Source organism: Lichenostomus cassidix, chromosome 3 (assembly GCF_008360975.1).
Source record: "Lichenostomus cassidix isolate B80296 chromosome 3, HeHo_3.0, whole genome shotgun sequence".
Lineage (NCBI taxonomy): Eukaryota > Metazoa > Chordata > Aves > Passeriformes > Meliphagidae > Lichenostomus > Lichenostomus cassidix.
In genome coordinates this window covers 102,919,250-102,941,449 of record NC_139483.1, presented here as the reverse complement: position 1 = coordinate 102,941,449, position 22,200 = coordinate 102,919,250, and the positions used below count along the sequence as shown (strand labels likewise).

The 22,200-nt window shown below is 41.5% G+C and overlaps 1 protein-coding gene across 1 annotated transcript; it reads left to right on the top strand.

Annotated features, from left to right (window-relative positions):
- Positions 1–8,113: 8,113 nt before the first annotated feature.
- LAPTM4A (lysosomal protein transmembrane 4 alpha) lies at positions 8,114–21,644 on the top strand. The gene is made up of 7 exons (XM_085056941.1): positions 8,114–8,293; positions 15,069–15,189; positions 17,310–17,386; positions 17,514–17,636; positions 18,780–18,875; positions 20,243–20,341; positions 20,857–21,644. The coding sequence occupies exons 1-7, from the start codon at positions 8,195–8,197 to the stop codon at positions 20,929–20,931; spliced, it is 690 nt and encodes a 229-aa protein (XP_084913067.1). The 5' UTR covers positions 8,114–8,194; the 3' UTR covers positions 20,932–21,644.
- The last annotated feature ends 556 nt before the right edge of the window (positions 21,645–22,200 follow it).

Sequence of the window (22,200 nt, the reverse complement as noted above, 5' to 3'; positions counted from 1 at the left end):
GCATTTTTCTTCTGGCTCCTATGTTTCACCTCTGGGAAGTCATCACAGTAACACAGATGGGCCCAGTAGTTTACAGCAGCACATTTTTTAATACCACACTGTCCCGGGTTAATGATAAAACTCTCTCTCCTCCGAGAGCGAAGGGCCCCGACACCTCCTCCCCCACCCACAACAGAACCTCTTAGATGGAAGTGAAGAAAAAACTATTTATTTGACAAAACCACGCAGAGTGCCCTGCAAGGCACAGGGGAAGGGGAAACCAAGGTGAAAAGGAGTTATTCAACCTGATTAAAAAGTCCTTTTCCTCAGACGCAGTCCCTCTCCTCCTCGCCCCCCCCGGGGCCTGGTGGAGCTCCCTGGAGAGCTCTGCTGTCCTCTGGCCCTCCTGGGTCTCCGGGTGGCAACGCAGATCGAAGAGAAGGGGTCCAAACGAGGAAAAGAAAAAAAATGGAAAAAAAAACGGGAACAGAGCTCACTCCGACCCCCGTCCAGCACGCAGTCTCTGCCGGGCGACAAATCCTCCCCCGGAGCGAGGCTTGGAGAAAATGTTTTCAAAACAACCCGCGCTTCTCTCTTCGGCTGGGTGTAGTTAAAGAGACAGGACCACACATTTTTACACATTTTTCTTTCTTGGGCATATAAGCCAACGATAGGGGATAAAGGATTATCATAACATCAATCCAAGACACACACTCTAATGCAGGAAAAAAACTACACTCCTACAACCAAATATTCTTGATAGTACGCTTTCCTCAATGATTGAAAAGCACCTTTCAGGGTAAATTGGGTGGCAATGTTCAACATACTTGGGTGATTAATCTGTTTTGTCAGCACTTCGGAATGGATATGTTGGGTGCTGCTTGCTTGATGTGGCTGAGGCGATGCCTGGAGCCTTCCTGTACGATGTCCCCCAGCAGTGCTGCTGCACGGGCTCCCAGGGATGCAAAAGTGTTCTTCAGTGAGAGAACTGAGTTTACAAAAACAACCAAACCAAAACACAAAGCTCTGAGCAACTCTGTCAACTTCAATTCTTCCACTTCCCAGTAGTCAGAGGCTGAAAAACAATCCCACAGCTTAATGAACGGTCTCTGCAGATGCTTTGAAAATCAGACCTTTGAGTTCCTTAAGAAACTCCCCTTCATCACCACATGTTCAGGCTGCTCCCTGGTTTCTGAGTTTTTAAAACAGAGGCTGAGAGGCTGTGCAGATCATCAGCCTGCTTTGCTACTCCTGGCTCCAGGAGGGTTAAATGAATGTGCTAGATGTGCGCATTCTCCCAGTCTCTGATCTTTGCTAGCTGGAGACAATTGTAAATCCTCAGACAGAAGATTCAACATCCCCCCAACACGCTGAAGCATTGCTTGAGCTATAACTGAATGTTATCCCTTAGAAGAGTAAATCGAGAGTAAATCTGTTGTCATTCAATAACCCAGTGTAGTCTAATTGCCAGTCCATGGGCCAGGTCCAGCTGGCACCCCTTGCCTTTTCTCTGAGCAATTTATTAGCTGTTTGGGAGGCACTTGCTTTAGGAACAGCCAAAAGCTCTCTCTGAGCCTGCAAATGGCCCAGCGGCTGGAAATCAAGCCTCTGGTGCAGCCACAGTGTGGGAGGTGGGATGAAGTGTGGCTGGCAAACATCTATGATCTGGTTAGGGGCAAGCAATTAATTGTTAGAACAGCAGCTGTAAATGATGAAATACATGGCTTTAAGTTTCCGCTTTCTCTTAAACTCAGCCTGCTCTATTTTTGTAATGATGCTCTTTCTTGTGGGCAGCCTCTTGAAGGTGGAAGGTTGGCTATATCCCTAATAACAGAGCAATATCCATACATGATGAGTCCATAGTATCACAGGCATTAAGATGTGGCTGATTATGTAACTGATGAACTCCTGACCTACAGTTGTGTTTACTTGCAGGCAGACAGCAGGATGGAGATGCAGAGGCTGAAGCTTTGCTTCACGCTCAAACCATGGTGTAACACTGCCAGGGTTAAGAGAGGCAACCGCGGAGAGGAATTTGGCCTGCTGTTCCATAATTATCCATAACTGATCATTGTAATTGTCTATAATTATCAAGGTCCCACCCACTCCGCAGATCGGTGGCACAGCACAAGCTGACTAGCAGGTAGACATGCTAATTGTCTGGCAGGAAATAATTTCTTTACTATGTTTACAACATGGGCCTACTCTGTAACACTGAGTATTTTCTAAGGGTAGCTAGATGTTGTGAGGAGAAAGGGTTTTCAAGTCATGTGCCACAAAAATCAGATATAGGAAACCTTGTCCTTCCTTGATTGTACTGAACCAGATCCAGGGATCTTCTCAAGGCAAAATGAACTTTCCAGTATGTGCCATCCCTGGCATTCCTGCAAATGTTCCTGCAAAGGAAAGGTTCCCCTTGTACTGACTGAACAGACTGTAATGCATTGATCTCAGAAACAACTTCCTGTGTGTTCTGGGGAAAAGGCCACTGTAAGAATAATTGACCCCTGTGTCATCCCATCGAGAGAATATTAGAAGTTTGGTAAACTTTATTTTCTATCAGACTTTGATTTCTCTTTGCAGGCACAGTTTTCCTTTGGTGGTGGTTCTGTGCAGTGCACATTACAGACACACGTGATAAATGGCTTTATCCAGCTCTTCTGGCAGCAACAGCCGCCTGCCACAGTATACCTCCTGGAAATCTGCTGGCATCCCGAACTGCAAACCTAGTCAAAGAGCCAATGTGTAAAGAAATAACAACCACCAGAAGACAACTTCCTGCTTCCCTGAGCAGGTAGTGCTCAGGTCCTCAGGCTGCTCCTGTTTACCCTGCCAAGATTCATGGAGGGGCAAGTCTGGGCTGAGGACTGGAAGGGGGAAGCTGCCAGTGAGTACAGGATATTTTCCATTTCCAGTGCTCGCTGTTGTTCATGTGAAAGCACTGAGATATCTGAAAATGCAAGTACCATTTTAGATGATGTTATTTTTAGACATTTTCATAGTTCCTCAGCTGTGTGGAGGCTGCTATAAATGAACTACAGCTCTTTTAGTTTAGCAGATTATGATTCTCTAAATGAAGACAAGAATTTTTATTCAGTGTTTGAGATTTAGAAAATCTGAGCATACAGCGAGTAACCCAGAAACACAGTGCTGGACTTAGAGAAATTTTATATCATGCTGTCATATTTTAGCTTATTTTCTAACCCTGACTTTCTGATCCATCTGTTATGAGTTTAAAAGGTTTGGAACTTAGTTAAACTGACTCATACTGGTAAAAGATAATTCATATTGTTAACAGCAACCAACTAGAACACATAGTACAGAAGCTTGGAACATTACATTAGGAATCCCAAAGTGAAGTTGATTAATTCCGTAAACAAGAGTAAAATTCAATAACCACAAAACTTATTGTGATACATTCTTATTACTTTCTTACCCCTTTTACAAGAAACCACTAATCCTCCAAATTAGGTTGTTTTCTTGCAAAATTCATCTTAGAGAAAAAGGATGGTAAAATTTGTTAGTGCTGACTTCAGGATATCTATGATTTTGCTGTATGAGTCACCAACATGAAAGTTTCCCCCTGACTAATTTATACGAGGGTTTTTTCCCCTCATTGATATGTTAATGCTTTGCTTTTACTCTAGTACATTCTTATCTTTTTTAAGGAAGCAAAAAGTCAATCCATGCTTTCAGCCTGGGTATTTTTCACACCTTCTGCACCAGTTCTATGGATTTTTCTAAATTCTGTTAAGGGGATATGGTGTTATATATTTCAGTTTCTATGTAAAGATATTACTTTCTCTGTGATGTTGAAAAATTTCGGTTTTTTTAATTTAAAAATGGTTGTTCAGCATGGAAAATAACTGAGTCTGAGATGCTAAGTAACCTTTTCTTTTTTTTTTTTTTAATTTTAGAATGCAGAGTAGCAGGCACATGCATAGAGTTATAGGAAAAAAAATAGCAGTAGCTTGTTCATGCCCTCATACTCAAGCACCCTCCATGTGGGATGGTGGAGATCCAACATGTCTTGCACTGCAACTGTTATTGCATGGCAAAGAAGCCAATGGACAACAGACTTCCTTGATGTTCCTAGAACTCTGATTGACCTTTAGTGGTGTTGGTCAGATCAGTTTGTCCAACTGTGCCTTAGTTTCTCAACCCCAATCAGGACAATACTTTCATTATAAAGTTATATGAGCTCTGCCCAAGGTTACATGTGATTATCAGTCCAGGGTCTGTAGGTTTCCCTTCACACAACAGAGCAAATGCTGAAGCAGAACAGCACCTTATTCTTCAAAATATTGCCATCCTGCCAATAGTTCTGTGCATGGTTACAGCATTAAACCACCATCTTCTAGCCAAGGATAGACTGAAGAATGGCACAAAAGGAAAAAAATGGTATTACAAAAATTAGCAGAAAACAGTCTTAGTGCTACATTGTTTTGACACCTTGCATGTGTTGAACTTCAAATTTTTGAAGCAGTTGAAGCCTGGTCTCTCATTTACCTGACCCTTGCTGTTCTGCTGTCACCTTATTAAAATATGACTATCCAAAACTAATTTGTGTTTGGTAAAACATTGCCAGGCCCTCCCAAGACAGAAGCACAAATCTTCTGTCTAGACATGGGTTTTGAAGCCCTGACTAGTTTGGCTAATGAAGAACACCATGCTATCGAACCCTCCCTTCCTGTTGAGAGGGAAGGAGTTAAAATGTCATGCTGGTAAAGGAATCCAAATCATTCTTTTGCAGCTGCTTCTGACTTGCAGATCTGTGTAGGGCTTCCTGCTCTTACTGTTGTGGATGCTTTGGTCCTGCATGCCATGGTCTTTTTGCTGTTTGCAAGCAAGTTTTATCACTAGTACTTTCTGTCTCTCTGAGATTTTGCTCTGGCTGTCATGACTGCAAGCTGAGCCCCTCAGAGTTTTTAGTATGTTTAGCCTCACAAATCCTCTCTGAACTAGCAAAAAAGGAGAGAATTAAGGCTCAGTGAGAAGGAAGTGTCTTGCCTGAGGTCATCTGGGCTGCTTGTGCCATGGAAGAACTGGAATTATTTGGAGAGGGTAGGGCTAAAATCATTAACCTATTATCTCTTCCTTCAAGTACAAGAAACAATGCAATCATTCTCAAAATACTATTTAAATCCTTCTTTTCCTTTATTTTTTTTTTTGAAGGAAGGAGAAAGTGGAAAAGTTTTTTTAATGCAAATTCAATAGTTCCACATCAGCCTATCCTGCTGTGGAAAGCTTCTTTGTGATGTTAAATGAGATTCACATTATTCTTCCCAGTATCTTTGTTGTTTGCAGAGTATAACAAGCAGTGAAGCTCAAGGGAATTGCATCAATTTTTATTCTGAGTCTGGCTGACAAAGATATGAACACTTAATTAAGATTTCTTTCATCTCGTGAACATACCCCTAAAAATCTGAGCCTGACATGAGAGCTGCTCTTCGTGCAGGCAGTGTCCAACTGCAAGATCTTAGTTAGAGTAGCTTCCCTCACAAATAATTTGAACTGGGAGTGGGATCTAGGTGTTTCCAAGTGGATGTCCAAAGTTTGAGGGAGGGGCTCCTGCTTTCACCTCTGACTCATTCTAGTCCTGTGAATTCCTGTTTCACACAGGGACAGACCAACATGAAGAAGAGTCTCCCAGCTCCGCAGAACACTGTAATCAATCCAGGCATGCATGCAGCAGGAATAGTTAGCTTAGGCTTCCCAACATGCCATCTGTGAGAAAACCGATTTTTTAAATGACTGATTACAACAAAATGCACGTTGTTTTTACTATTTTTTTTTTACATGGATGCATGTATATTGGTTAAAATTAGTCCCTTCTTGCTACATTAAATCAGAGTGTTGATAATTAGGCATCTGTGCACAGGGCTGAGAACATTAGGAGCACTAAAGAAACAAACAATAGTTTATAATAGGATCATTACAGCCATCTTAGCAGCACTTACAACATGTTTATTCAAAAATGAAATATGCCTTAAGGAAGAAAAACACCAATGATGGAACTCTGGGGATTTAAAATAAAAAGGTCACTTTTAAAGCCCTTAAATAAATAATTTCAAACAACTCAGCAACAGCTCACGTTTAAAAATAGACTAAAAAACTAAAACAATAAAATGTGTTAATTATACGACCTGGAATGTATCAAAAGGACAAGTCCAGTCACCATCATTACCTTCTCATTGTTCAGAGTGAAAAACCTCAGTATTAGTACTGACATACATCTTGGTGTACATATGCACAGCAAATATTTATGGTTCTGTGAGTGTCTCAGATTGTACACTGCCAAGAAGGAAATACTTGCAGCTGCAAGTAAGAGGTTAAAATAAACTGTGTGCATTTCTATATCAACAGCTCAGGTCTCCAGAAACTATTGCATCAGAGGAAGTTTATAGGTCCTGCTCCATGTGGGAAGAGGAGACTGTGTATCTAAGTGGTGGTGAAACTTACCACAAACACATAGGAAGACAGCACTTGGATTCATACATGTTATTTCTGATTAATGTTTAAAAAGTGCAGCACCCCCAGATTTCGGTGGAACTAATGAAGCATTTCTATTACCCACTCACCATCAACGGCTTGAGTGGGGCTTGGAGTCACCAACGACATAAAGCACTTTGTGCACTAAATTTCACCTTTTCTGTTTTCCCTCTGATGGCAGATCCTCTTAGCATGCAACACAATCTTAATATTATTCTTTAATCCAAGGAATTAACACAAAAGAATAGCAAAAAGTTTCACGTGAGCTAAACCCTCTGCAGCACTGGATGAATTTCAGCAAAAGCCAGGGGAGGCTGGCAGTACCTCAAAGCAGGCCTCTTCAGGTGTCGTGGTTTAGGAATGGTACTCCCCAATTCAGAAGCCCCACCAAAACTTTCCAAAACCACCCTTTGCTCTCTGTCACTCCCCCTTCCCGTCACCTTTCCTACTGCGGTGGAATGGAGTTGAGAATTGGAGGCACAACAATATACTGGAAACATCAATGAGATAAGAAAACTGCCCACTCCCCCCAGTACACAATACCAGTTGGCTCCCTCCTCCATGTTTTCTCCACAGGAAGAAAGCCCTTTTCCTCCTGCTCCTGGCAGCGACCAATGACGTGAGGTGGGACAGATTAACCTCCACATCCTAGCCATGCTACTGCAAAAATTAACCCTGCCCCAGCTGGAATCAGGACATCAGCAGACATTACTTACTCATTACTATTTTGCAATTAAGGGATGTCCATAATCACAAAATCAATTAGCTTGGAAATCACCTCTGAGATCATCGAATTCAACCCATGACCTAACACCATGTCAACCAGACCATGGCACTGAGTGCCATGTCCAGTCTTTCTTTAAACACCTCCAGGGATAGTGACTCCTGTTCCAAGGTCTAATCATCCCTTCAATGAAAAAATTCCAGAAATTCCTCCTGATGTATAGACTAAACCTTCCCTGATGCAGCTTGAGGCCATGTCCTCCCATCCTGTCACCAGCTGCTGGGAGAAGAGGCCGATCCCCGCCTGGTACAACCTCCTTTCACGGAGTTGTACAGAGCGATAAGGTTCCCTCCGAGCTTCCTTTTCTCCAGGCTAAACACCCTCAGCCGCTCCTCATCAGACTTCCTCTCCAGACGCTTTACCAGTTCTATTGCCCTTCTCTGGACACTCTCCAGACCCTCAATGTCCCTCCTGAAGTGAGGGGCCCAGAACTGACGAGGACTCGAGCCTCGCCTCACCCGCGCCGAGTACAGGGGAATGTCGCTAGACAACGCAGCTTTGCCCAAAGGGTTTCGCTGCCTCCCGGCTCCCAAGTTCCGGCTCCTCACACCGCCGGCGAGATGCTCCCCGCACACAAGGCAAGCAGAGCAGGACAAGTCCCCACCAGACCCGCCGAGCGGCACCGCCCCAGGGCCGGCGGGAGGGGCGGGCGAAGCCCAACATGGCGGAGGGGCGCCGCCCCCGCCTCAGCCTCAGGTGCGGCCCCCGCCGCCGCAGGTGAACGCCGGGCGTCGCTCCCAGGGCTGTCGCGATTGGTCTGTGACGCCGTCAATCATCCGTCGCCGCGGCAACGCAGGCCCGCCCCGCGACACTCTCTCGGTGGTTGATTGGTCAGCGCGGCGGTGACGCTCGCGCCGGAGGTTTTACGGCCCTCGGTGTCGAGAACTGCCTGGAGAGGGCGGGTGGCGGGTCCGGCGGTGGGAGCTGCTCGCTGCCGACATGACGTTCAAACGGAGTCGTGACCGCTTCTACAGCACCCGCTGCTGCGGCTGCTGCCATGTGCGCACCGGCACCATCATCCTGGGCACCTGGTACATGGTGAGACACGGGGACGGCCGGCGGCGGTGGGGGTCGTGCGCAGCGCGCGTGCGCGGGGAGTTCGGTGGGGTGGGGGGGCAGCGGCCGCTCTGAGGGGCCAGGGGCGTCCAGCTCCCCTCGCCCGGGGACTTGTTCCCTTTCCCGCGGGGCCAGGGGCGTCCCGCTCCCCTCGCCCGGGGACTTGTTCCCTTTCCCGCGGGGCCAGGGGCGTCCCGCTCCCCTCGCCCGGGGAGTTCCCTTTCCCGCGGGGCCGAGGGCGTCCCGCTCCCTTCGCCCGGGGAGTTGTTCCCTTTCGCGAGGGGCCGGGAGGTCCCGCTCCCCTGGTCCGGCGAGTTGTTCCCTTTCGCCATGGCCCGCGGCGTCCCGCCCCCCTCGCCCGGGAAGCTGTTGCCTTTCCTGAGGCAGTCGGGGGAAGCTGCACGAGGGGATTTCCTGGGGTCGCCTGGCGGGGCTCGGGTCCCTCTTCTTTCCTGGGATCTCCTTCGGGCTAACTAAGTCCTGCTGTCCCTCGGTAGCGTCCTTGTGGATGGAAAAAGAAAGTGAAGAGAAAGTTCAGAGCGTTTTAATCTACGCCTCAGAGGGATTGTGTTGCTCTTCCCTTTCTTGGTTTGGAGGGATTGAGACTTTCATGCAATACGGAACGTGTCCTTGGTAAGGGAGGAGAGTTGGGGGAGACTGGAATTTGGGGTATATTACATGAGAATAAGAGGTACCCGTGAGTGATGTGTAACCTCTGAGAGGAAGGTGAGTGTCTCCAAAATGATTAAGAGCTTTGTGGCAGGGGAAGTTCTTGGTTATTCCATACTCTGTTCTCAGCACGGTGATTGAAGAGCAATGGAAACAAACTTGGCTCTCAAAACACCTCTTTGTTCTGACTGGTGAGTGCTTTCTGTCAAAGAAAGAGCTGTGGTAGTGAAGCTGAAATATTAGAGATATAGTCCTGAACTAGGGCAAAATAGAACTATGAAAACAGTACCAGCAAGTTAAAGGCCTGGAGCACTAACTTCCCTTGGTTCCCTTAAAGGGAACCTGAAGTCCTCTTTACTGAAGTAATTTCCTCATGTTTCCTTACCCTTGTGGGCAGTAAAAATGAGAGGATAGTTTACAAAAGTTGCATCATAGCTTCTCTGTTCCCCTGAAGCTATAATCAAAGCATGTATTCTCCTTTACCCTTCTCCAGATTGTAAGAAACAAAGAATCCTGAATTTTTGTGTTGATATGAAACAGCTATGCACAGAAACTGTCTTTAGATTCATGGGGATTTGACTTTGGAGAGTTTGTGGTTTATTTTCAACAAGTATGGGGAGGTCCTTTATTTTTATTCATCTTGGTCCCCTCAATCGGCAAAAAATGTACAGGCAAACAATAAAGTCACTGGAGGAAAAGGCAAGGTAGGGGGTTGGAAATGTAACAAAGCTTTAGGAAAAGGATATTTCTTTTTCAAAAAGAGATTGGGCTGTCTTGGTGCTGATTAAGTTCTGTTATTAGTTCATTTAAAATAGAAAAGGTCTGTTGTGGTATCAAGAATCAAACTTGTCTTGGAAACCTTCAAAACCTGCAAAACACCCCGTGCTGATGGATGAAGTTCAAGAATATGCTTCTGGTACCTCAACTAAAAGCACGAATCGTTAACAGTAAGGAGATCAGTACTCCTTGCTGCAGAACAAAAGCACCTCGCTGCCTTCCCCACTGCGATTCCTGTTCGCGGGAGTGCCTGTAAAACCCAGCAACTTGCTGGGGGCGGAGGACAGGGAGATGTTTCCGTGGCCACAGACCCGGTAGCACTTCCAGCTTCTACCTCTCTTGCTGTGCTTATGTTTCCTCTCGTTGCCTGGATGCAGCACCTCTTTCTTCTTTCTGAATGGGTGCTGCGGATGGTGAAAACTGCGCCCGTGAGGCTGCTGCTCGAGCGGCGGAGTGCGGCTTTGATCTCCAGTAACCACAGCGACTCGCTCTGCTAGAGGGAGAAATATAGTTGAGTTCGGGGTAGCAGGGGCCATGCGAAGTGCTTCATAGGTGCGGGTTTTTATTTAAAAAACCCTGTATATCAAGTGTCTCAAGCACTTCGTTAAATTGTGCATTGGATATTTTTGTCCAGTTCTCAACCTGGGAAAGGGTGAGAGCTTTTAAGTCTGGCAACTACTGGCTGCTTGAGCTGAAATAAGGTTATAACATGAAGCCTTAGGTGGTCTTGCCTAGTGCTTTAAATCGGAATTCAGCTATAAATTCTACTTTTTTGAAGGTAAAATACAGTTTCGAAAGTGAAAGTTACATTTGTCTGCTGCCAAACTTTAAAAAAATTAAATGGCCCAGACTATGTCAGGTTTTTAGGCATGCTAATTAATGTACCATTTAAGTATAGTTCTTAGTCTTTCAGGTTCCTGTGAGAAGTATTTCTAAATCAGTTTAATAATCTCTGGCTGTAAGTTACAGTGGGACAAATAGTAATAACTTTGTGTAGGTTAGTGGTTTTTTGTTTGTGGCTTTGGTGGGGTTTTTGTTTGTATTTTGTGTGGCTTGGGGCTTCTTTTTTTTTTTTTTGAAGGAGGTAGCTTTTTGGTGGGGGAGAGTGTTTAGTTCAAGAATAGCTTTGTGTTACTGAAAATCATGCTATTTTCTGCATAAACTGTGTTCTTATGCAGTGCAGTCCTGAAGGAATTTGCTATCAAACTTAAAATGGAGTCTCACAGCAATCTACTCCAGATGTTTTAGTAAGATAAGACTTTCGTCTACTTAATGTGTTAGTCTTATGTAACCATTTCTTAAGGCATTTTCCTATTCCTTGCTTGTTTGTATACTCTGAAATCGTGCATATAATTAACTTTTCTCCTCACTAAAACAGTTTTGTCGCTGTCCTTGTGTACTTCTGCGAGTCCAGAGAGAATGAGGACTATCTTCTAAAATGTCTGCTGTTGATGCTGTGTGATCAAACTGCATCTTAAGCACGGTTCTGTTCGTGTACTGCTGCTGTTTGTGATGATTAAATAAAACTGTATTTGCCAAAAGACGAGTTAAGAACGCTTTTGGCAGAATTGTACTTGAGTTCCAGGACTGATAAAGCTTGGTTAGCTCTGCAACACCCACTGCTCTTTTGTGTAGGAAGGAAAAAGAAACCTTCTGTTCCTCTCTCCATAATTGCAGTCGTGTTGCTTTGAAGTTTGTTTCTTCCTGTAAACTTTCATATTGGGCACTGTGCTTTCCAGAAACCGGAAGCATGAACACTGCACTGGCAAAAATGGGATCAGAGTTCAATAAACAGCCTAAAAGCCAATAGCATTGTTTTGGAGGGAGGGGCTGGTGTGATCTGGCAGCAAACTCCAGCGCTGGAGTCAGTGGTGCAATTGCCGCTGGTTAGCAGGAGCGTGGGGGAGATCTCTGGAATCGTTTGTTAACTGGACAAGATTTACAGAAGTTAGGCAATATAACTGGTCTCAGTTTAATAGTGGTAGTGCTAGAGGCTCTGAAGTACCCTATTTAACATTATTCTTTCTCCGTTTTTATTCTTTTAATATAAAAATAAACCAAACAAAATGTCCATCACGGGATTTTTTTTTTTTTTACCTTTGGGAACGTGTCTGGGGAAAAATACTGGAAAAGTGGAAAGAAAATTAAGAGTGTAGTAGTGCAAGGCAATTTCCCTCTTTCCCATCATGAAAGGAAATAAGCAAATTATGAGTAGAAATTCTCGATTTTGCTCAAGTCACTCAGAGTTCTTGGAGAAACCTAGACTTATGTTCAGGCCTCCAGAGAGATGAAGCACTTACATGAGGTATTAAGTGTATACTGTGGAGATAAAACTCACTAATTAAAATGCTAATGCTTGTTAATTTTTCCACAGTCTTTTGAGTTCTAATCATATGGGGAGCTAATACTTCTGCTACGAATGTGTAATAAATGCTGACTTTATATTTGAGAATTTGAAATTTCAGCTATTTGAATTTTGATACAAGCTACACCAAACTGTTAAACCTAGCTATCCCAAATATAAAAAAGCAAAATACACTCCTTAAACTACTACAAAACTAAATTAAGGTTATTTTCGTCTCAATGGAATCATCTTTTGAATAAGAATTTGAACATGCGTTTTGCAGATTTTTTTTTTTTGGTTACTATTTTTGATTTCATAGTAAAAAAGGCCAGGATGAGGCCTCTGGGATTCCTGATCTGTTACACCAGAGCACTGCAGACCCACCGAGTGATGTCTTGTCAGGTTTGGGGGTTTTATTTAGGCTTTTTTTTTGGTCTGTTTGTTTTGTGTGGGGTTTTTTTTGTTTGGGGTTTTTTTGTTTGTTTTTTGGTTTTTTTTTTTTAAGGTGGAGAGAGTGATAGATTTAATCCTCATATTACACTGAGGCACACATGGGTTATGTTTTTTCTGACTTCTCCATGTAGACATTTGTGAACATACATTTCATTTGCAGTGAGTATATACTTAAAAGCTCTAATGATGTTTTGTGGTCTGAACCATATTCTTGCTGCCTGTTACGTTGCTTATTTTGAAACAAGCCTTGTGGTCTTGCTGTTATCAAGCTTCTGAGCCCTTTCTGTGCTCAGCTAGATGCTCAGTGTTGTGATGGATTTGTAAACAGCAGTAATGGAGCACTGGAAACCCTGAGGTGTTAATTAGGAGAGGTCTGAGTTCGTTTTTGTTTAGATTTGGTTTGTTACTATTTTTATTCGGTCTCATGGATTCTAATAGATGAGATTTTGAATGACTCTTTATTTTCTGTTCTACTTGCATACCATTTCTTGTTGAGAAAATAAACCTTTAATACTTGGAACTGCACTCAATGACTAGTGAAATTACTAAGGATTTTGGTAAGCTGAATTAGGACCACAGATAGGATGAAAATTTTTAAAAGTGACAGATGGGGAATTACAGTCTCAAAATTCTGAGGCATTCAAATTCTTCAGGCCTTCTGTAGTAACTCAAGTGCTGCTTGCTCTTTTCCTTCATACAGGTAGCCTATCATGGCAGTTAAACTTGTGACTGTGTGTAAGCAATAAATGATTTTGCTGTAATTGAACGTGTCCTTTTGTGCCTTATAAAGTAGAGATCAATGTTTCAACTGCCAGAGACCTGAATCTTGACATGGGCTTTTTAAAACAAGTACAGTGCAGGAAGGTATTTTCCAATACCCCCAGATAATTCACAGAGAGGAGGAAATATAATGGTTTAAAGTGCATTGAGAGCAGAAGGCCAGAGCACAGAAGCATGATCCAGGTGAGAAATGATAGTGTTCTATACATGTGAATGTATAGAACAATGGTGAAGGAAAAGATTTATAGACAAGAGGCAGATGAGCAACTTGACAGTTTGCCCTGTAGGAAGTGTCCTGTGAGTGAAAATATGCTCATTTCAAGGCTAAAGATACTGGTGCTTAAACAATTCTTCACTGACAGCTGTTTTGGCTACTGTATTTTATATTCCAAGGCATAAAATGCCTTATCAAAATACAAGCGGCTCAAAATAGCTGGAAATTTTAATAAGTTTGTGTAATACATTGAGATGATTGCATTTCTACAAAGTGACCAACTTTGATTCCACTAAAGAGCTCTTCTTAGCAGAAGGTGGAAGCAAGGTTATCACCATGTATCTCTAAACTCTGGAGGGGAAAAAAAGACAAAGGTTTGAAAGTCAGTAAACCCACTGAGGGGAAAGAAGTTATAGGAGCTGTGAATCTCAGAATTTTCAAAAGGTTCAAAATGTTTCTTTTTTTTCCCCCTACTGGAATCTGCAGTCATTGTACAGAGACTTGCCACCATCATTGACTCCTGGAACCAGTCCAGTAGAAGAAGAAATACCTGGCAAATATTCTTAAGTTGTGAGAAACTGCAAACTAGTTGGTTTTTTTTTTCCTTTTGATGCTAATTGTAAGAGATCCTGCGGGTGGTGGTGACGGTTCTGAATACTGATTGGAAAATGTGTGCAGCTCAAAAATACCATCATGACTTTTTTGTGTTATGCAACCTTTGGCATGTGTGTCCAGATATTAGTAACAGAAACTATGTCCATGTAAATCTTGAATACATTATAAATGCTGTCAAGGCAATTTTACAGAGGCTTATGCTACTTTTGATTCTTGGAGCTCTTACTGAAGAGCTCAAAGTACCAAAATGGGGCAACAGGAGTCTTAAGTGGTAGCATGAGGGAGGAGAAAGATCGGTGAGCACACAGCCCGTGCTGAATGCTTACACCTTTTGGGGTTTGATCTTTTTGTGAAACTTCTTAACTTCTGCTGTGGTTGTGTAGACCTTTCTGATAAGGACTGATGAAGTTTTAATAAATTATCTGGGAAGTAGGGGGAGATGCTCTCTCTAAAGCTGCAACATGGCATAAACCCAGTACTTTGTGTGTTAACTCAATTTGTTGTAGAAAGCAGAAATTCTTTCCAAATGTTCCTCATTCTGTGCCTTTACCTTCCTGACCTTTTTTAACTGTTTCCAATTTTCCTGTACATTAATCATGCAGCATCAGCTTAATTGTGTCATTTGAATCCCTAGGAACCTTAGCAGTCCCTCAATTTGCAAAGTTATTTAGTTGTGATTCATTGAACCTAGCAAGTGCTCCATGCTCTTTGGGTTGTTTTGGTAGTGGTTTAACTAAATCAGCTTGAAATTTAACTGTAAGTTTAGCTTTTTTTTTTTTTTCCTTCCACATCCAGGCAAAGGGAAGAGTTTCTTTTTAACTGAAATAAAGGATTATCAGTGGTCATTAAAGAGATCTTAGCTGTTGCAATGTAATTAACCTTGAGATAACTGTGATCTCTCTCAGGTGGTGAATTTGCTGATGGGCATCTTGTTGACAGTAGAAGTGACTCATCCAAACATGGTGCCAACTGTTGATATCCAGTATGAAGTCATTGGAAATTACTATGCTTCCGAGAGAATGGCTGGTAGGTCTAGAACTCTCCTGGCTGATTTGAAAATAAAGCATGCAGGGTCATGGATTTGCCTCACACTAGGGTGTAATACATGCATACACCTTTTAAATATGGTTATCTTGTTTTCTGAATTTCTCCTTAATTATTCTGGGATTGAATTCTACTACAAGTATAAAAAAAAAGGAACTTTATGGACTATTATTTTAACTTCATATTATGCCTAAGCATCTTAAGTGATGAGATTTCTTGGCCTTCTGATGCTTTGAGTGAAGTACGTGTGGGACATCTGATTCACTTTCTCCATAAACATTACCTATCTTTGCTATTATATTAAAACAAGCAGCAGAAAACAAGTTTAAAGACTTTTCAGAATTTTTGATGATCTGGAAAGAGCTTAAAGTGATTGTGTATGTATTTACTAAGAAGAAAACCATGATACCTTTCTAAGAAAAGTGGAAGAATTGGGATGCCAAGTAGTTGAGTGAAACCAAAGTGTTTCTTTAAGTTTCACCTGCAGAATAAATGAAAGAGAAAGCGCCAAAATTAAACCCAGTTTTCACTCTGTTGAGTGTATGATGTGTACAAATGTAATTGGTGTCAAGCTTTTTAACTAATGCATCTGTAAACTTGTGCGTGTGGTTTGCTTCTCTTGGTTTTAAATGTGCAGAAATGTGTTAAGTGTGGCACTTCTACCTCAGTCTGTTGTATTACATGCAGATTTAGGGAGGGTCAGATTCAGAGAAGGTAGAGCACAAAAACCGGGTTTTGAGCATTTTGGGTTAATTGTTCATGACTTGAGTTCAGGATCTGTCAGTTCTGACCTGTGACTGTAACTCACATTTATTAGTAATGAAGTAAGAGTGGGACCAACAAGGACCAAATTCTTCATAAGGCCGAGATGTTAAGTGAAGTCACAGCAGATATCTGTAAAATCTCATATGCTCTGTAATGACTGTTGGTGTACTTGGTAGCCTTAAACTTATATGAGTGAAAGATGCTTCTGAAGCTGAAGGTGCTTTCTTCACTCTTGAGTGTAAAACCTGTCACATGCTTTTGACTTAAAAATTCTTATTCCTTGTGTTGGGATCTGGGTTAGAGAGTTTTGTGTGCATGAAAGAATATTACATATTCTGTTGTGGTTGTGAATATTGTGAGAAATAAATCCTCAGACAACCACACTTACTGGTGCTTGCTGAGACTTGGGTCTGATCAACACAGTGCGTATCAGTCAAGGGGGACTCTTTCTTGATGCCATCTGTGTTTGTAGATATTATTACCTTATACTGAATTGGATATTTAAGTGCTTCCACAGTGTGTCTTTCCAAATCAGTTGCAGAGTAGAAAGGATTCTCAGATCATCTCTTTTTCAAGCAGGGGAACCACAAAATTTTGGCTTCGATATTGCTAAAAAATGTTAATTTACTGTATCTATAGACTCTAAAGCTGGTTTCTTCGTATTAAAAAATAACAAGTATAATGTAACTCATGGAAAGCAGCTATGCTTCTGTCATCAGTAACTGTGATGCACTAGGAGGATCTTTATCATGCAGTTTCCATGAGTGTCCTGGATTTTGCTACAAATTGGTTTCTGTTCAACTGCCTTTTCTTGTAAATAGTGGGATACCTTCCACACAGTGATTTCCTGTTTTCCTTAGTGTTACTGAAGGAGCAGTGCTGCTCCCACTGCCAATGACCAAATTACGTAACCAAACCATTTTCAAGTGTAAAGGTTGATACTGTGTTTGCTTTACTTAAGATTCTGTCCAGTTGTGAAGTTAATCACACGCATACTTTTAGCACTGACACATACTGCAAATCAGCATCATTATGGTGCATTACTGTCAAACTATGTCAAGCTTCTAATTGGTGTGTCTGAGCTTTAGTCAGGCTTTTGATTAAGACAGAGGGATTTTTCCAAATACTTGTTGGTTTTCTTGAACCAGATCTTTTTTTGTTAGGAGAGATCTGAGCTACTGTATTCTGCTGCTGCTAGTTGGCACAGATGACTCGACTGAGAACAGATCATAGTAATGGACAAAACTACTATTATACCCAAAAACTGGGATACCTGTAAGCTGCGGTGTGACAACTCCAGGAAATGACTGATTCTTACTGTTTTTCTTTTAATGCAGAAAATGCCTGTGTTCTGTTTGCTATCTCTCTCCTCATGTTCACAATCAGTGCAATGATGGTGTATGGTGCCATTGCTGTAAGTATATTTATAGTTCATGGTTTTAAAGTCACCACTTGAATTTTTAACTAAATAAACTTAGTTAACTGTTAAAAGTTAACAGTTAACTAAAGTTAAACTGTTCCTTTTTTCTATTACTTCTTAGCATCGTGTAGGCTGGCTCATCCCATTTTTCTGTTACCAACTCTTTGACTTTGTGCTCAGTTGTCTGGTTGCCATCAGCTCTCTAACCTACTTGCCCAGAATCAAGGATTACCTGGATCAGTTGGTAAGTATTCAGCTCGAGTTGATATTTTACATTTGAAATTAAAGTTTGTTTTCATTGGATCAGTGACTGAATTATGGTTCCCTTCCTGTGCATAAGAAAAAGGAATTTGGCCTGCAGCAACCGTAGGTGGTTATGGGAATGGTAGCTTATCAGAGGTGTAAGAGTCAAAGGTGTCATTGCTTCCTAAAAGGAAAGCTAGGGAATGTAAGGAAAGAATTGTGATGAGAACTACTGGTTTAAACTGTGTTGGCTAAAACTGGACTTGAAAGCTTGTTTGTAACCCTTTGAGCGATGGGGCTCAGTGGCAAATTTGCTACTGCAGCTTAAAAATGTGTTTGACCCTTACTTGGTAGGGAAGAGAAGTGTAGGTAAGGACTGTAGAAGTGTAGGTAAGGATTCCCACAGCATTACACATAGAATCTGAGAGTCTAAGGTTTCCTTTTTACGTTCTATGTGGCTCTGCTTAATTCGCAACAATACTTTCTGCAGAAACGCCATTGGAGTTCTCACTAACACTGCCTGTGTTTTAACTGCAAGAAGAGTCAATGGATAGAATATACTGTCAGTCAGCAGGGACCCAAGCTCTGTCTGGCTGTTTTGACCTGTTCAAATAGGTGTTTAAAACCAAGTAATTTCAGAACAGAAAAAATGTTAGATTGGTGTTTGAGAGATTGGTGGTCAGGAGGGAAAAGAGACTCAAGTTTGCAGAAGCTCTCTTTTGGCTCTTCCAAGTTTGGGGGCAGCTTCCTACACTACACACACTTACAGATTGGACTGACAATGTAATTAACAGTAAGTCATTAAAGAGTTGTAGAGACTATTCCTACAAATACTGTACTGCAGCTGTGAAAAAGGAAGTCTTGTAGCTATCTATATTGGCATGAGACTGAACTGACTAGGGACACACTGTACTGCAGTGACCTGCTCTTGCAGTACAGAGGCAAGATAAATACTGTGTTTTGTGGGAGGATAAAGAGGAAACTTACTAGAAACGGAACTTTTTGTTTCTGGGGGGAGTAGTTTATGCAAGGGTTTGTTTCATTTGGTGTGAAGTTTGGATGTTTTTGTATTATATTTGACTGTGCAGTGTTCATTCTTATCTCCTCCCTTTCTCTCCCTTCTCCCTTTATTTTTTTTCACTAGCCGGATTTCCCTTACAAAGATGATCTCCTTTCTTTGGACTCCAGCTGTCTCTTGTTTATTGTTCTGGTGTTCTTTGTTTTATTTATCATTTTAAAGGTAAGTTGAAACTTAATCATGTGTCTGTTGCAAGAGTTAATAAATATTAAGATGCTGTCAATCTGAGTTAATTCTCAATGCTGAATTCAGAACTCAGCTGCCTTCTTAGTGCTGAGGTAAGAATTTCTTTGAGCACAGTTCTTAGGATGTTTGGTTTTAGTATGACTTAAGTCTAGTATGTTGTGTACTCGTGTCCTTGTGTGTGCAGTGAGGTGTGCTTATGCAGCTCTGCCTTTCCTGAGCAGGAAGTAGGAATGCAAGAAGACTTCACACCGTCTTTTTGTATATGTGGAGATAATTTTAATATTTGTAATTAAGCTAGTAGTGAAAGAATATTTAGTTATGCATACAGGTTTCTAAACAAAACATTAAAAATCTCTCACTGTGCCGAACAAACCAGGATGCAAGTTTTGGAAGGAAGATGATGGAATGAGGAAATGCACAGGTTAATTCAGAGCTGCATCTTCCTTGCTACTGAAGGGTGATATTACCAGTTATTTTCCTTCTAAAGGTCTAAATACAGAGGCATTCATTTGAATTATAAAAACTCTTGTGTAGACAAAGCATAATGGAGAAATGAATTGATAATATACATTGGCCATGATACTGTTCCTTTATGGCATTCAGATTGCATTTAAGAAAAAATGATGAAAAATAATTTTACTGATTTTCTATGCTTTATCCAAGAGGAATGTTTAACTGGGGGGAGTGGAAGCCTAATACAGTGGATGACTCTTTTGTATTGATTGTGCAAAAGATACCAAATTTCCCAATGAAGTGGTAACTAGCCAATGAGAGATTTGGGGAGAATAACATTACACAATAATAAAAATCCCCCTGATCCTCATCATATCATGAGAGTGTGTCTTTCTGCAGTAGTCAGTGTTGACTCAGAGTTCAAGGTTCTTTGCCGTGCTATCTCCATGCTGCCACACTTGTGTGTTTGAGCCCTCTCCTTCACACTGGCAGTTAGTTGGACAAATAGTGCAAACTGGGGGGTGACTGGGATTGTGCTGTTGGCCTGTCCTCCTCCTCCTGCCAGGTTTGGACTGAGATCCACAGAAGCATAAGCCAGTTGGGGATTAATTTGATTAGCACTGCTGAGGCAGACAGAGATTAGTTGAATGGATCTGTAAATTCTTCAGCTAAAACCTGTGTGGTGTATCCTCTGAGTCACTGTGACAGCAAAGCTAAATGGAAAGCAATGTAGGTATGTGGCCAGGTCTGTAAAATGGCAACCATTCCTCAGATATGTATTGCCAAAGTTGATTTATGCTCCTTTTTATCATAGGAATGTAATCCACCATCTAATTTTTTAATCAGCCAATGCATATGAGGTGTTTAAAAAGGAATATCTCTTCTTCCAGGCATATCTAATTAACTGTGTATGGAACTGCTATAAATACATCAGCAACAGAAATTTGCCAGAGATTGCTGTGTACCCTGCTTTTGAAGCTCCTCCACAGGTAAAGCCTCTTTCTGAGATAAAAGGAACCAGCATCATTAATTTTGAAGTAGAAAATCACCACATCCATGTATGTTTCCAAGTCTTGTCCAGCTTTCTAAAGAAAGACTGGAAAGATAAAAAACATTAAAGCAGCTAATTTTGTGGTGGATTATTTTCTAGTTAAATTCCGACTGCCTAAAAGGAGGGTTTTTAGAGAGAAATCTTGGAATGTTTTTCTTGTAGTAGAGGGAAACTTTGCTTTCACCAGTCCAAACCTTCCTTGCTGCTTTACAAAGTCAAGACGCAGTGGGGTGTGGACTGAATTATCCAGGGTTAGGCTCAGCAGAGCAGTAAACTGCTCCTGCACATTCTTTCACTTCTTCATTTACTTACTAGAAACAGCAGTCAGTTCTTAAAATAGCTGGGGTTGCAACATAAGATTAAGTTGCTGATGGGGGCATGTATGCTTTTGGGTTTTTTTTTTCTTTATTTGAAACCTTCTGCATTAATCACTTCAAAATGTCTTCTCTTTAGTATGTTCTGCCAACCTATGAAATGGCAGTGAAGATGCCTGAGAAGGAACCTCCACCTCCCTACATACCTGCCTGAAGCAATTCTTATGTTCATTAACATCTGTACCAGCTTCCTGGGGGTTTTGTCTTTTAATCTTGCAAAACTGCTTAAGTAATAGAAATATTCAGGGCTTTAGGAGCAAACCGTTCTGTTTAAAATACGTTTGATATAAACTTACTAAGCAAAACACGTCTGAGAGTGATTTTGTTTGCTTTAATTTTTGTTCTCCCTAATGCTCTTAAACATTTTATTGCCTTAGGGCCTTACACCTGCAAGAACTTACGAAGGTAACTAACTTGCGGCTTTTAATAATACCAGTTGAGCCCTTCTGATTAAGTTAGCTATGATTATAAGTGTCTGCAGGATTGTGCCCTTAATTTATATTAATTTTTTTGTAAAGTAGTTCATAAAGACAATCTGATCGTGCAGCAAAATGACAATTTGCCTTTATCCATTTTTTTGGAACGGGAAGGGTTTGAATGTGGTATATACATGACTTTTTTACTTTGCACTTTTCTCATATGTTATCTTACCTTTTATTGTGGTTATTTTTTTTTTGGTTATCCTATGTCTCGAAACATAGTATTTTTGAGGAACAAGTGAGGGTGGCACAGGAGTTCTATTACAAGGGTCTGGGAATGCAAGAAAAATAAATAGAAATGTGGAAGATGGTTGCATGCTTCTAATCTTCTATGTATTTTCCTCTTTGTGATAAATGATACTTAAATAAATCTTTTACAAAATGTTTACCAGTAGTGCTGGTTGATCTATTTGGTTGCTTTTTTGTTGAAGTGCTTCAGTGTGCTGCTGGTAGTCCAGCATACTTAGTTACAGGTTAGTGGTTGATCTGTTCTTCAGAAGTCCTTGTGTGGGTGGAGAACATGGATTCTCTCTAACACACAAGCCTGTGTTTAAAGCCTTTGCAGTCCAAGTGCTTGGTTGTCTTCCACTTGTCTGGTACTTACACATGAGCTGGGAAAAGGGAATTGTACTGGAGGCTTCGAGCCCTCAGGGAAATCTGATGTCTGGTCAGTTCAAGCATTAAGAGCAGGACAGACACCTGTTAGGACTACATTATTTACATTGAACAATGTCCAGAGCTGTTGGAGGTATGCTATAATTTCAGAGATGTTCTTCTCAAATCAGCAAAAAACCCAACCGAAAAAAACCCCAACAAGCTACAAACAACTTTCTACTCTTCCTCTTTTTTGTAGGAAGAGGTAAGAGGTGGTAAAAGATAATTTAGCAATTTAGTATGTCTGAAGAAATAAAAAAGCTTTCTGCTTTGGAAGAGAAAAGTTATCT